We start from the raw sequence: 14,663 nt of genomic DNA, 5'->3' as shown, positions 1-14,663 counted from the left end.
AGATTTATGCACCCGCACACACCAACACACAAATACACACACACACACACACACACACACACACACACACTGAGCCACACCGACAGGCAAACAAATATTTAAATATCTTTGTGGCGACCAATTTCCAAGTGTCCCGCTTTTCCTCTTTTCCGCTTTTCCGCCATCCTTTTGTGCAACTTCAGCTGGCAGCTTTGACGACTCCCGCTTCGGGAAAAGCGCGGGGAGGGGAAGGGAAAGTGGAAAACGGCTAGACAAACGCCCTCACAACTTTTTCCTGTGTACGCCATCTCTCTCGCACCGCCGCATGCCGCCTCGCTCGCACACCTAAGCCAAGCTAGAAGGCCAATTTGTCCGCTCAAAATGGCTGTGATCCAGTTGGCTATGCAACTATTTAACCAGTTAGATTTTAAACAATATGTTTTTTGATGCTTCACTATATAAAATTATATGGCTGAAATGAATTCCTTAATTCTATCCGATATCGATGATAAAATATATAATTAATATTTTTAGCTAGTTTATAGTTACTATTTACAACTCTGATGCCGAAAAGTAGAGAAGCTCAATTGGTAGTCGCTTCTTGCTGGCGCAGAAAGTTGTGCCGGCACAGGATCAAGTTTAAATTTCATTTTAATTTAATAAGACGTTGCCGTAATACGAGTGCTGTCTCTTTTCCCGGCCCATGCTGCTGTCCTTGTCGCACTTTGTTGCACAATAATTTATCGCGCTTAAATGGCGACAAAATGTTCACTCTTATTGCGTTCTTAACAAATTTATTTTGCGTACGTGTCAACGCGTCGTCTTCTTCAGTCTGGATGATAGTAGCGCCCCCCTTTTTCCCTTTTCCGCTTTTCCCTTTTCCGCTTTCCCTTTTCCCGACGCCCATGGGCCACGCCCCCCTCCTCCTTCAACTAGCAAGTTGGTGGGTGTGTGTGTGTGTGTGTGTATCTGTGTTTGTTTGCCTTTGCTCGTCTTTGTTTGTTTAATTTATGGCATATAAATATTAGAGCGGGCTTATTTCAACTATTTAATTACTTCAGGTGTTGTGCGAGCAGGGAGATGGATGTGGATGTGGATGTGGATGTGGATCGGGATGAGAATGGGGATGAGTATGAGCATAAGGATGCGGAAAGATGGGGTCTTGGCCATGTAGATAGTCCACACAAACACAAGCAGGGACACAGGGATATCTGGGTCTCAGCGATGTCATAGCAATGAAAATGTTATACATATATTTAGGATATATAGATCTTCATCTCCAGATGTGTGCAATTAAAATCAAGGGATGTGGTTGACACCCAAAACGGATTGTTTGCCTGCGCATTAGACTTTAAATTTCCACTTTAATTATGTCAACAGACGTGCCAAGTCTGTATATTCACAGCAGTTGTTGACTTTACTTCAGTGTCACAACACGTTTTTAAAACGATATTAAATAAGAAATTAATTAATTTATATTCAAATGATAAAGTACCACTTCTAGTTTATCGACATGGGCTGCATTTTTGCCGTGTGTAATTATAATTTACGACTTGTGTACATAAGAGCACCTCTAACTGCGAGAACAAACAGCAGACATCTGCTGCAAAGTTACCTTGTCTACCAGACGACCCACCATGCCCACTTTTGCCAACTTACGCCCACTTCCGGCCGATTATTTTCACTTCCGTTTCGCCGGCGTTGCGGTCGCAAGTCAACAAGCTGAAACTGAAGCATAAATACTTGAGGCTAGAGGCTGTGGCACTCCCACTTTCCACATTACGCATTTCGCATTTCGCTTTTAATTGCAGGCAGCGTCTAATGAGGCAGATATTGCTGCGTAAAAAAGTGCGTAAAACCTGGAGGAGCGAAGAGCTTAAATTGTCATTACCAGAAGCCTTCGAGTTTTCCCCAGCTTCAGGGAAAACCAAACACCCCTTTACCACCTGTCCGCAGAACTTTGGGGTTATAGTCACCTCCATTTCAGCAAAGTGCCCATAAAGTGATGGCGTCTGCCAATGAAGCAAATAAAAAGCTAAATCAAGTTGTTATTCTATCTAGAAGTAAAGGGTAAATAGAAATTATTTATTATACTCTGAAAATAGTACAAATTATGGGAGCTTCAAGTTAACTGCCAAACATCTATTGAATTGCAAAACTGATGGAAGCTTGCGTACTTATTGTAATTCATTTACTTACTAAGCTTTAATGCGCTTAAAATGATTTATTAAATAGGGAATAAAGCATGACTTTACAGATTTATAGTAAATTTAGCAGAATTTCATAATGTATTTTGCAGTTTTTTGACGCTGTTTGTTTTTTCATTCAGAAAGTGTCCTCAAGCTGACCTCTATGGTTATACAATTTTGGCGGTGGAAAAGCCAAGTTTTCAGCACTGTTAACTGTCTCATAAAGTGTCATCAGCCCCCATTTCTCCGCCCTTTTTCTACCCCTTTTCCTCCCCTTCTCCACCCCTTCTCCTCCCCTTCTCCACCGCTTCTCCTCGCCTTCTCCACCCCTTCTCCCGCGCTTTTCTCCCTTTTCTCCAACTTTCTCTGAGTGGCGACGATTGCAGCTGACGTTTATTTGACTGCAGCTAAACGTGACGCGACTGAGGGGCGGTAGTTGGGGGCTGGAGGCGTGGCACTTGTCGCGCGTAATTACACACCCCCTTGGCAGCCAACACCCCACCACCCCGCCCCGCAAGGACCTTAGTACGCTCTTGGCCTTAGTACACGCATAAAAGTCTTGGCTTGCAATAAAAGTTAATGCTGAGAAAACAGCGAGCGAAAGAACCAGAGAACCCAATTAGAAAGTGTTTGGCTTACAAGAAGGAAATAAATAAGCGAGAGGCTGCAGTGGCTGGATTTGTTGGTAGTAAATGCGAGAAAAAAAAACATGATTTTTGGTTAAGTTCTAGGGCCAAAAGTTTTGCAGCCAAAACGGAAGAAAGTTCCAAAAAAAAGCAAAAAAACCAACAAATTAAGTGGGTAAAAAATTAAGAAAAATCACCATAAAATATCGTTGAACTGTACAAATAACTTTTACAAAATAAAACTTTTTTGGCTTGCATTTTGATTGCATTGCAAGATTGCACAACTTACCCCCGTTTGTCATTATGATTTGGCTTTAATGGTGCAAAAGTGCAGCTAACGAATTTGCAACAAATTGCGTGGCGTAAATCATTTCGCCCGGTCACGCCCACAAATTGTATTAACTGAAACATATAAATGCCAGAAAGTCGGGCAAAAATAGCTAACAGAAGGGGGGAATGGGGGGGAGTGGGGCTGCCCCGAGTGCGTGACACATTTTTATGATCACAGGGGTTGGAGTTGCACAAAGTTTTGCTTCCGCTGCTCCACTTTGTCAATAGAAAAAGCAGGGAGCCAGCAAAATATATATAGTTACACAACAAAAATTAAAGTGCAGCATTATTCATGTAAAATACATAAGGCAATCAATCAAGGCAAAATATAGACGTTTTAACGAGGCGTATACTTAATATTTGCAATTTTTTCGTAATTCAGTAACTGGTTTTATGAACCATCTCAAATTGTTAAAAATGTGTTATTTTCATAGACTTTAATTTTAATCATTTGGAAATGCTCAATTTGATTGATGGCGAAAATCCATAGTTGCGATTTAAATATTTAAAGTCAACTTAGTTGCGCACACACACACCTGTTAAATGTTTGTTTTATATAGGTATATAATTTTTCTGCCCTGCTCGTACCTGCACTCACACTTACACACATAGAGACACACACATACAGGACACACACAGACACAGGGGCACTTACACACAGACGCAGCGCAGGATACGCATTCCATTGTTTTGCTTGGAGAAAGTTTTGCGCTGTCGGGGAATATTTATACAACTTGGCTTGTTTAACTTGCACTAATTAAGTTTGCCCTGCCACACTCGGATGCTCCCGTCGGGGATGCTCCCGTCCTGCCGGTGGCTCCTCCGGTGGCGCCCAGTTCCACGCAAATGTTCCGGGAGTTAATTGAGGGGATTGGGAATGAGCTTGGAGTGGAGGGGATGGGCCATGAGCCATGAGCCAGGAGCCAGGAGCCATGAGCCATGATGGGGAATGCGGCTTAAGAAGCGGGAGACATGCATAAAATACTCGTTGCCAAGTTTATGATGTCCAGAGATGCTGGGAGCACTGGCATAGATCAACGGGGCATCCGCAACGCTGGCCAGGATTAGGGCGGAATCCAGATACAATTACAGTGGATACTGCTGGCGGGGGAAGTGTAAACTAGAAACTTTATTGTACTTGGCAATGGCTTGTTTTCATTTTAATTAGACTTTATTTAATGCTATATAATATTAACTATTCTTAAATACAACTTCTTAAAGGTATACGTCTAACTAAGTATATGGCTATGTGTATGTGTCTAGTGTTTTATATTTTCGACATGTCACTAGTTCACCCTAATGTCCACGGACATATGTCGCCGTCAAAGGCACATATATCATATTAAAGCCCCGATTCACCAGCAGTTGCTCTAATTTAGTCATTCAAATGCACGACTCTGCCTGCTACCTCTTTCTTGTTAACGGAACCCTTGACAGACACACGCCCTCCGCTTCCTACCGATACCCTGTATATGCACATAGAGGGTATTGGTTACTCAGCTATTTCGCCAAAAAGAAGAATGGGTATTGAAGCGAAATAAATATGAAACTATACAGTTTAATGCAGATAATTGCACATGTTATGCATAATTATGCGTAATACCACGTAATAATTATATTTGCACATTATTTGTGCATTTTGAAGTGCAAGTGTATGAAAGTGCTGGGTATTCTCGAGTATTTTCCCTCTGGCGAGCATTCCTTTTTTGTGTGTGGCTTTCGGGAGGAGGACTCTGCAACCAACTACTCGATAATTTATAGCACTTTTGCCTGCCGACACACACAACTCAAGTGCACAATCCGGGCCAGATGGACGGGCGGACAAGCCAAGGGACGGACAGATAAACGGACGGACAAACGGACGAACGGACAGATGGACGGCTGAGTCGAGCGGACAGACAATCACGCCCGACACTGGTACAGCGAACATGCATTATGTATACGCCATGCGTGCCCAAGCAGAGGCCCCAAAACCCCGAAAGCCCGCACTTCGCTCCCCTCCCCGAATGTCTGGCATCAAAATTTAATGTCTTTGGCAGCACAAATAGTTTTGGCCTGACATTTTTAAGGACCACCAACACCCATTGAAATACCAGATGGCTGATGAGCCGAGGAGAACCGACTTCTGTCTGGGACAATGGGTCAACAGCCCAGGGACACCCCACTGAGCCATTGAGGCCGCTCCGTTCCAAAACTTCTATGGATCGGTCCCGGAGTCGCACACTCAATGCAAATGCAATTAATCACAATAGAGGGGGGCCCGAAATGAGCCATAATTGAGTGCAGTCATGTACAGATTATTATGTCGGGGGTTTACTTGGCTGACTTGGCTGTAACAGCAGGTCAGCGAGTATCTTGAAAATTTCTATATCAATTATATTACTTAAGTAGTAATGGGTAGCAGTATAAAATGTACCATCGAAACTTGAGCAAATATTCCAGCAGATATTTAACACTTCTATGACTCCATATTTGATAAATGAATTTTACTTTGTAATTTATTGTATTTAAAACTTCTATGACTCCATATATGATAAATTAATTTTACTTTGTAATTTATTGTATTTAAAACTTCTATGACTCCATATATGATAAATTAATTTTACTTTGTAATTTATTGTATTTAAAACTTCTATGACTCCATATATGGTAAATTAATTTTACTTTGTAATTTGTTATTGAACCTATTTAGCGTACCGCAAGTGCCAGCACACGGACCTCTTCTGCAACACGCCCACAGGAGCGCCCGCGGAGGGCGCCCGCCTCACCGGCCCCTGTGTGCCCAAGGAGAAGCGCTGCGACGGCTACCTGGACTGCCGCACCGGGCGGGACGAGGTCGGCTGCAGCGGCGTCGCCTGTCGCCTCGACCAGTTCCGCTGCGCCAACGGACTCAAGTGCATCGATGCCGCTCTGAAGTGCAACCACCGCGACGACTGTGGCGACAACTCGGACGAGCAGGGTTGCAGTAAGTGGACTACTTATACTCGTAGATAGAAAACCAAGATACTTTAATATCTAAAGAATAGTTAGCGCAAGCATTATTGGCATATAGAGTGCCTAATTATATTTCGTGTTTATTTTAGACTTCCCGCCCTGCCACCACGCCCAGTTCCGTTGCACGAACGCACTGTGCATACCGTACAACTTCCACTGCGATGGCTACCACGACTGCGCCGACAAGAGCGACGAGGCCAACTGCACGGCCATCGCCTGTCCGGACAACAAGCATCTCTGTCCACGTGGCGGCGCCAGCGGCACACCCAAGTGCATCCTGAAGTCGCAACTGTGCGACGGCAATCGGGACTGCGAGGATGGCACCGACGAGGAGACCAACTGCTGTGAGTATCCAAGTAGTCTACAAGTGCTGCCACAGCACTCTTGCAAAAGATTGAACTCTTTTCCCAAGCGTAACCATATCTGTATCACCTGACCATCCTTTTTTTTTTTCCACCCATCTCGATCAGCGATGGCCTCGTGTCCCGCGCTGAGCTGTGAGTTCAAGTGCGGACCCTCGCTGACGGGCGGCGTTTGCTACTGTAAGCCGGGCCAGTCGCTGGCGCCGGACAACCGCACCTGTGTGGACCTGGACGAGTGCGCCGAGTGGGGTCACTGCGACCAGCTGTGCACCAACACCATGGGCTCGTACACGTGCCAGTGCGCCCAGGGCTACACGCTGATCAATGACTCCAAGTGCATTGCCCCGGATGCGAAGAACTTGCAACTGATATTCGCCCACGATCGCGCCATCATGCGCATGCTGCCCCATGGCACTGAGCCCAAGGTATTGGCCAATGCCACGTCAGCGGCGGGTGTGACCTTCCACTATGCCCGCAACACGCTGTACTGGTCGGACATCAAGACGCGGAAGGTGCAATCGCTGCCCCTGGATGCGCAGAACAAGGCTGTTTCGCCCTTTGATCAAACGCTACCCGGCACCTGGGCGCCCGTCGCCTTGGCCGTCGACTGGGTGGGCGATAAGATATATGTGGCCGATCTGGTGGGTCAGAAGATCGATGTGTTCGAGCTGAGTGGTCAATGGCATGCAGTTGTTCTTGGCTCCAATCTCACATCACCCGCCGATCTGGCGCTGGATCCCACCGCCGGTCTGATGTTCGTGGCGGATGGCGGTCAGGTGCTGCGTGCCCACATGGATGGCACACATGCCAGGTCGATTGTCTCGGAGGCGGCGTACAAGGCCAGCGGTGTGACGGTGGACATTATCGGCAAGCGTGTCTTCTGGTGCGACTCCCTGCTGGACTACATCGAATCCGTGGACTATGAGGGCGCTCATCGGGTGATGGTGCTCAGGGGTCAACAGGTACCGAGTCCGTCGCGTTTGGCACTCTTCGAGAATCGTATCTACTGGACGGATGCCACCAAGCAGGGCATCATGTCGGTGGACAAGTTCGAGGGACCCACCTCCATTCAGGTAACGTACAAGGCCAAGGACATCAGGGAGCCGAAGGGCATCATTGCTGTCCATGCGCTCAGCCAGCCCAGGGTATCGAATCCGTGTGGCAACAACAACGGTGGCTGCAATCACATGTGCATTGTGACCGCCGTGAAGGGAGCGCCCACTGGCCTGGGATTCCGATGTGCCTGCTCCACGGGCTATCAACTGGAAACGGATCTGAAACTGTGCAAACCGGTCAGCGAGTTCCTCATGTACTCGCAGCAGAGATTCATCAAGGGCAAGGTGCTGGAACCGGTCATCGAAGGATTCAGTGATGCCATCATGCCGGTGGTTTCCAGGCGGGCACGTTTCGTCGGTCTCGATTTCGATGCACGCGATGAGTTCATCTACTACTCGGATGTGCTGCAGGACGTGATCTACAGGGTGCACCGCAATGGAACTGGCAGGGAGATCGTTTTGGCCTCCCAGAATGAAGGCGTCGAGGGACTGGCCGTCGATTGGGCCTCCAAGAATCTGTACTACATCGATTCGCGCAAGGGCACCTTGAACGTCCTCTCCACCCGCAATGTCACACACCGCAGAACGCTGCTGAAGAACCTGAAACGTCCCAGGGCCATTGTGGTCCATCCCAATCGTGGTTTCATCTTCTTCTCCGAATGGGATCGTCCTGCCAACATCACCAGAGCGAACACCGATGGCAGCGGTCTGCTGGTGTTCAAAAACGTAACCCTCGGCTGGCCAAATGGACTGTCCATCGACTTCAAGGAGGATCGAGTCTACTGGTGCGATGCTCTCTTGGATCACGTGCAGCATGCCAACCTGGATGGCACGGACATTAAGACGGTGAACTCCCGCCTGGTGCGACATCCCTTCTCCATTGTCATACACAACGACTGGATGTACATCACGGACTGGCGCCTAGATGCCATCATCCGGTTGCACAAGCTCACGGGCGAGCAGGAGGAGATGATGGTCCGGGAACCACAAACCAACCGACTCTACGGCGTTAAGGTATACAGTCATGAGGTGCAGCGAATCGCGGATACGCAACCTTGCCACAGGAACAATGGTGGCTGCCAGAAGATCTGTTTCGCTGTTCCCATCGGAGCATCGAATGGCACTGATGGGGTGACCACATCCTCCCCTTCGTTCGGTCGCCTGCAGTCCCGCTGCTCGTGTCCCTATGGCGAACGATTGGCCGACGACCAGGTGAGCTGCATTCCCGATCCCAGTGCCGAGCCGCCAGTGCAACCCTGTCCGAACTCCTGGGACTTCACCTGCAACAATCAGCGGTGTATACCCAGGTCCTGGGTCTGCGATGGCGATGATGACTGTCTGGATAACAGCGATGAGGAGCAGAACTGCACAAGTAAGTACTAGTATTCTCAGTAGACAGCAATAATACTAATCCCCCTGTTTTTATTTCTTCTCTTTTTGCAATAAAAAGAACCCACTTGTGGATCCAACGAGTTCCAGTGCCGATCGGGTCGCTGTATTCCGCAGAACTTCCGCTGCGACCAGGAGAACGACTGTGGCGACAATTCCGATGAGCAGGAGTGCGGCAATGTGACCTGCGGAACCTCCCAGTTCGCCTGTGCCAATGGACGCTGCATTCCCAATATGTGGAAGTGCGACAGCGAGAACGATTGTGGCGATGGCACCGACGAGGGTGACTTCTGTGCCGAAAAGACCTGCGCCTACTTCCAGTTCACGTGCCCCAGAACGGGTCACTGCATACCCAAGAGTTGGGTTTGCGACGGCGACGATGATTGCTTTGACAAGCAGGACGAGAAGGATTGTCCACCCATATCCTGTCTGGCGAATCAATTCAAGTGCGCAGATCTGAGGCAATGTGTGGAGGAGTCGTACAAATGTGATGGCATACCGGACTGTAATGATGGCTCCGATGAAGTGGGCTGTCCTTCGATGGGACCGAATCAGTGTAACCTGGAGAAGCACTTCCGCTGCAAGTCCACTGGCTTCTGTATACCCATTGCCTGGCACTGTGATGGCTCCAACGATTGCTCGGATCATTCCGATGAGCAGGATTGTGGCCAGATCACCTGTGCCCAGAACTTCTTCAAGTGCAACAACACCAACTGTGTGTTCAAGGCGTACATTTGCGATGGCAAGGACGATTGTGGCGATAACTCGGATGAGGGTGCTGAGCACGCCTGTGTCCCACCACCATTCAAGTGTCCCCATGGCCAGTGGCAATGTCCTGGCGTTTCCGAGAGGTGCGTGAACATCACATCTGTATGCGATGACACTCCCGATTGTCCCAATGGCTCGGATGAGGGTGAGGGCTGCGACTTGGCCGAGTGTGAACATCAGGCGGGTCAGTGCTCCAGCTTCTGCCAGAAGACGCCCAACGGAGCGTTGTGTGTATGTCCACCGGGATCGGAGATAGGCGAAGATGGCTACACCTGCATAGATAGCAACGAGTGCGATCCTCCTGGCCTCTGCTCCCAGCAATGTACCAACACCAAGGGCTCCTACTTCTGCTCCTGCACCGATGGCTACATCCTCGAGTCCAATAAGCACACGTGCAAGGCTGTCAACCACACCGCCGCCTTCCTGATCATCTCCAATCGCCACTCCATACTCGTGGCGGATCTGAAGGAACAGGGACTCGAGCGGGTGCCCATCATTGTGGAGAATGTGGTGGCCACTGCGTCCAATATGCACACCGGCACCATCTTCTGGAGTGACATGAAGCTGAAGAAGATCTCCCGTTTAGATCGCGGCATGGAGCCACAGGAAATCATCAACACGGGTCTCGACTTGGTCGAGGGTCTCGCCTACGATTGGATTGCCCAGAATCTCTACTGGCTGGACAGCAAGCTGAACACCATCGAAGTGTCCGCGGAGAACGGTTCCAATCGCCTGGTTTTGGTCAGGGAAAACATCACCCAACCCAGGGGCATGTGCATCGATCCCAGTCCCGGAGCAAGATGGATCTTCTGGACCGACTGGGGTGAGAACCCAAGAGTGGAGAGGATTGGCATGGATGGCACAATGCGAAAGACCATCATCAACACCAAGATCTATTGGCCCAATGGCTTGACTTTGGACATTGCAACCAAGAGGGTTTACTTTGCCGACTCCAAGCTTGACTTTATCGATTTCTGCTACTACAACGGCACCGGAAGACAGCAAGTCCTGGCCAGCAGTCACTACCTGCTGCATCCGCACTCCTTGTCCCTGTTCGAGGATACGCTCTACTGGACCGACCGACAATTGAATCGCGTGTTGTCCGCCAACAAGTTCCGTGGCAAGAATCAAACGGTCGTGTCGCACCTGATAAGTCAACCGTTGTCCATCCACGTCCATCACGCTTCCCTGCAGCCCATGACTCCCAATCCCTGTGCCGGATCCCGCTGTCAGCACCTGTGTCTGCTGAGTCCCAGTGCCCAGGAGGGTTACTCCTGCAAGTGCAAGCCGGGCTTCAAGCTCCTCAGCGAAGGTCGCTGCATCGAGGAGGAGAATCCCTTCCTCATGGTCGTCAAGGGTACGCAAATCGTGGATCTTCCTCTGAATGGTGGCGATGCGAGAGCCGGTGCCCTGGCCCCAGTTATTGGTATCGAAAGCAGCACGGGCTTGGACTTCGATCGCAAGGGAGAGACACTCTACTGGGTGCAGGGCAGAGAGGATGATGATGAGAACTGCACCATCTATACCACGCCCTATGGCGGTGGCAATAAGACCCTCTTCCTGGGCATCGAAAACGGAATTGTGGGAGCACCCTATACCATTGCATTCGATTGGCTGGGCAGAAACCTTTACATTGGCAACCGGGTGGCCAGCAACATTGAGGCCGTGCGTGTGGATGGCAAGCAGAAGTATCGCACCATAATCCTGGCCAACGATGGATATCCGAACTCCGTGTCGCGGCCCAAGCAAATTGTACTAGATCCCACCGACGGCAAGCTCTTTTGGATCGATGAAGGTGTTCTGGAAGTGCCCATCAAAATTGGCAGAGTCGATATGAATGGCCAGAACGCCATTGTGGTCTTCCAGGAGTTTGCCCATCCCGAATCGTTGGCCGTCGACACGGAGAAGAAGATGCTCTACTACAGTGCCAGTAATCCCGCCGTCATTGGTTCCATGGACTACAATGGTGACGATCACACACTGATCGCAATGAAGGACTCGCATCCGATGGCGAAGCCCAGGAGCTTGGGCATCCTGGACCACAGGCTGTATTATCTGGATCCGCTGTACGAGCGCATTGTTAGGATCGATCTGCCGCATGGGGATAATCCCAAGACCATTGTGGACAACGAGTCCGATCTGCGGTCCATGATGATCTACAAGAAGCGCGCCCTGATGCAACATCCCTGCCAGACGAACAACGGTGGCTGCAAGCACCTCTGCATACCCGGACCTGGTGCAACCAGAACCTGTGCCTGCGGCATTGGCTACAAGAAGGAGAACGAGATCAATTGCGTCGCCTACAAGATCTTTGCCGTCGTCTCGCAACTGGACATGATCAGGGGCTACAGCTTGACCGACAGCTCCGAGGCCATGGTACCGGTGAGCGGACCGGGTCACCACATTCTCCACGTGGACGTGATGTACCGGGAGCAATGGATCTACTGGGCGGAATACAATCGTGGCTACTGGAACGGCATCTTCAGGTCGCGGCCCAATGGCACCGATCTGCAGCATGTGGTCAAGGATGGCATCGGTAGCAATGGCATCAGAGGTTTGACCATCGATTGGGTGGCCGGCAATATGTACTTCACCAATGTGTATCCGCATGAGAATTATGTGGAGGTTTGCTGGCTGGATGGTAGCAATAGGAAGGTGTTGGTGAAGACAACCACAGATGCGCCACGCGAACTGGCCGTGAATCCCATCAAGAGGTTGCTCTACTGGATCGACTATGGCCAGCATCCTAGAATTGGCAAAGCCCTCCTGGACGGCAGCAAGTGGACACCACTGGTCACATCGGGCATCTCGTTGCCGCGCGATCTCACCATTGATATGCAGACGCATGACATCTACTGGGTGGACTCGAAACTGGACACGATTCAGAAGATCTCCTACAATGGCGCCAATCGCAAGGTAATCCGCAGAGATCTGCCCAATCCCATGGGCATCGCTGTCTATCTGAACGATGTCTACTGGGTGGACAGGAACCTGATGACCGTCTTCAAGGCCTCCAAGCATAGTGCCAATGAAACTGCCACTAGCGTGAGAACGAACCTGGAGAAGCTTAGGGACATTGCCATATACAACATCAACAATCAGCCGCAGGACGATACAAATCCCTGTGCCCATTTGGGAAATGGTGGCTGCGATCAGTTGTGCTTCAGTTTCCCACCGGAAGGTGGAGCCACCTCTGGCACCTCTGGCCGGAATTTCCGTTGCGAATGTGCCACTGGCAAGCTGAGCGCCGATGAACGAAAGTGCGAGGTGGTCAATGAGTACCTGGTCTTTGCCACAAGAACTGAGATACGTGCTGTCAATCTCGATCCCCATTCCACGGAAGTGCCCTTCACTCCGCTAACGAATCTCACCAATGTCGTTGGTCTGGACTTTGACTTTGCCCACAACCGAATGCTGTACACACAAATCCGTCCATGGGCAAAGATAGCGTACACCAAGGCGAATAAGCCGGGACACGATGACATCACCGTCGTCCTGAACAAGGGCATCAATCCCGAGGGCATTGCCTACGATTGGACCCAGCAGAAGATCTACTGGACAGACAGCTCGAACAACTCGATCTATGCCATGAACCTGGATGGCAGCGAACTGGTGATGATTGCCCGCGTCGAAAGACCGCGAGCCATTGTCCTCGATCCCTGCAACGGCACCCTATTCTTCACGGACTGGGGCAGGTTCGGCACCTCCGGCAAGATCTTCCGCACCACCATGGCGGGTTCTCTGAAGCGAGCCATTGTCGATAAGGATCTCTCGCAGCCCAGCGGTTTGGCCATCGATTACGATGAGAGACGCTTGTACTGGACGGATGCGGTAAGGGAGAAGATCGAGAGATCCGATCTGGATGGTCAGAACAGAGAGCTCCTGGTGGCGGCCACCATTTATCCCTTCGCCATAACCGTGTTCCGGAACTACATCTACTGGACGGATCTCCAGCTGAGAGGTGTCTACCGGGCCGAGAAGCACACGGGAGCCAACATGGTGGAGATGGTGAAGCGACTGGAGGATTCGCCGCGAGACATTCGCATCTACAGCTCCGATCGCCAGAAGTGCAATGTGAATCCGTGCAGGATCAACAACGGCGGCTGTGCCCAGAGCTGTCATCCTGCTCCAAATGGCAAGGCCGAGTGCAAGTGCGACGATAGCACCAAGGTGGTGAACGAGGGCAGGATGTGTGCACCGCGTAATAATACGTGTGAGGCCAGCAAGTTTTACTGCAAGAACGGCAGATGCATCTCGAGGATGTGGTCCTGCGATGGCGACGACGACTGTGGCGACAACTCCGACGAGGATCCCAACTACTGTGCCTACCACTCCTGCTCGCCCAACGAGTTCCGCTGCAACAACGGACGCTGCATCTTCAAGTCCTGGAAGTGTGATCACGAGAACGACTGCAAGGATGGTTCCGATGAGCTCGGCTGCACCTATCCACCTTGCGTGGATGGTGAGTTCACTTGCGCCAACGGACGGTGTATTCCACAGGCTCAGGTGTGCAATGGTGTCAATGACTGCAAGGATAATGCCACATCGGATGAGACGCACGAACGGTGTCCCATGAACACCACTTGTCCGGCGAATCATCTCAAGTGCGAGAAGACCAACATCTGCGTGGAACCCTACTGGCTGTGCGATGGCGACAACGACTGTGGCGACAACTCCGACGAGGATCCCCTGCATTGTGGCCAACGCACTTGTCCGACGAACAGCTTCCGCTGTCCCAACCACCGCTGCATCCCAGCCACCTGGTACTGTGATGGTGACGATGACTGCGGTGATGGAGCCGATGAGCCACCAGATTACTGCAAGTCCGAGGGACGCACCTGCTTTGGCGATCTGTTCACCTGCGACAATGGCAACTGCATACCGAGGATCTACATCTGCGATGGCGACAACGATTGTCTGGACAACAGTGATGAGGACAATCGGCACCAGTGCAGTGAGTATCTTGGCTAT

General features: G+C 50.3%; 1 protein-coding gene across 3 annotated transcripts in view; it reads left to right on the top strand.

Moving 5' to 3' along the window:
- The window catches only part of LOC120456465 (low-density lipoprotein receptor-related protein 2), a 141,902-nt gene that overhangs the window by 119,822 nt on the left and 7,417 nt on the right, over positions 1-14,663 (top strand). For all 3 annotated transcript variants that reach the window (XM_039643312.1, XM_039643311.1, XM_039643313.2), the window contains 4 exons: positions 5,817-6,089; positions 6,208-6,462; positions 6,589-8,907; positions 8,986-14,646. In XM_039643312.1, coding sequence (XP_039499246.1) covers positions 5,817-6,089; positions 6,208-6,462; positions 6,589-8,907; positions 8,986-14,646 — 8,508 coding nt within the window. The remainder of the gene's footprint in view (positions 1-5,816; positions 6,090-6,207; positions 6,463-6,588; positions 8,908-8,985; positions 14,647-14,663) is intronic.

This window comes from Drosophila santomea, chromosome X (assembly GCF_016746245.2).
Source record: "Drosophila santomea strain STO CAGO 1482 chromosome X, Prin_Dsan_1.1, whole genome shotgun sequence".
In the NCBI taxonomy this organism is placed as follows: Eukaryota; Metazoa; Arthropoda; class Insecta; order Diptera; family Drosophilidae; genus Drosophila; species Drosophila santomea.
The sequence above is the reverse complement of the archived record's forward strand: the minus strand, read 5'-3'. Positions and strand labels throughout refer to the sequence as shown.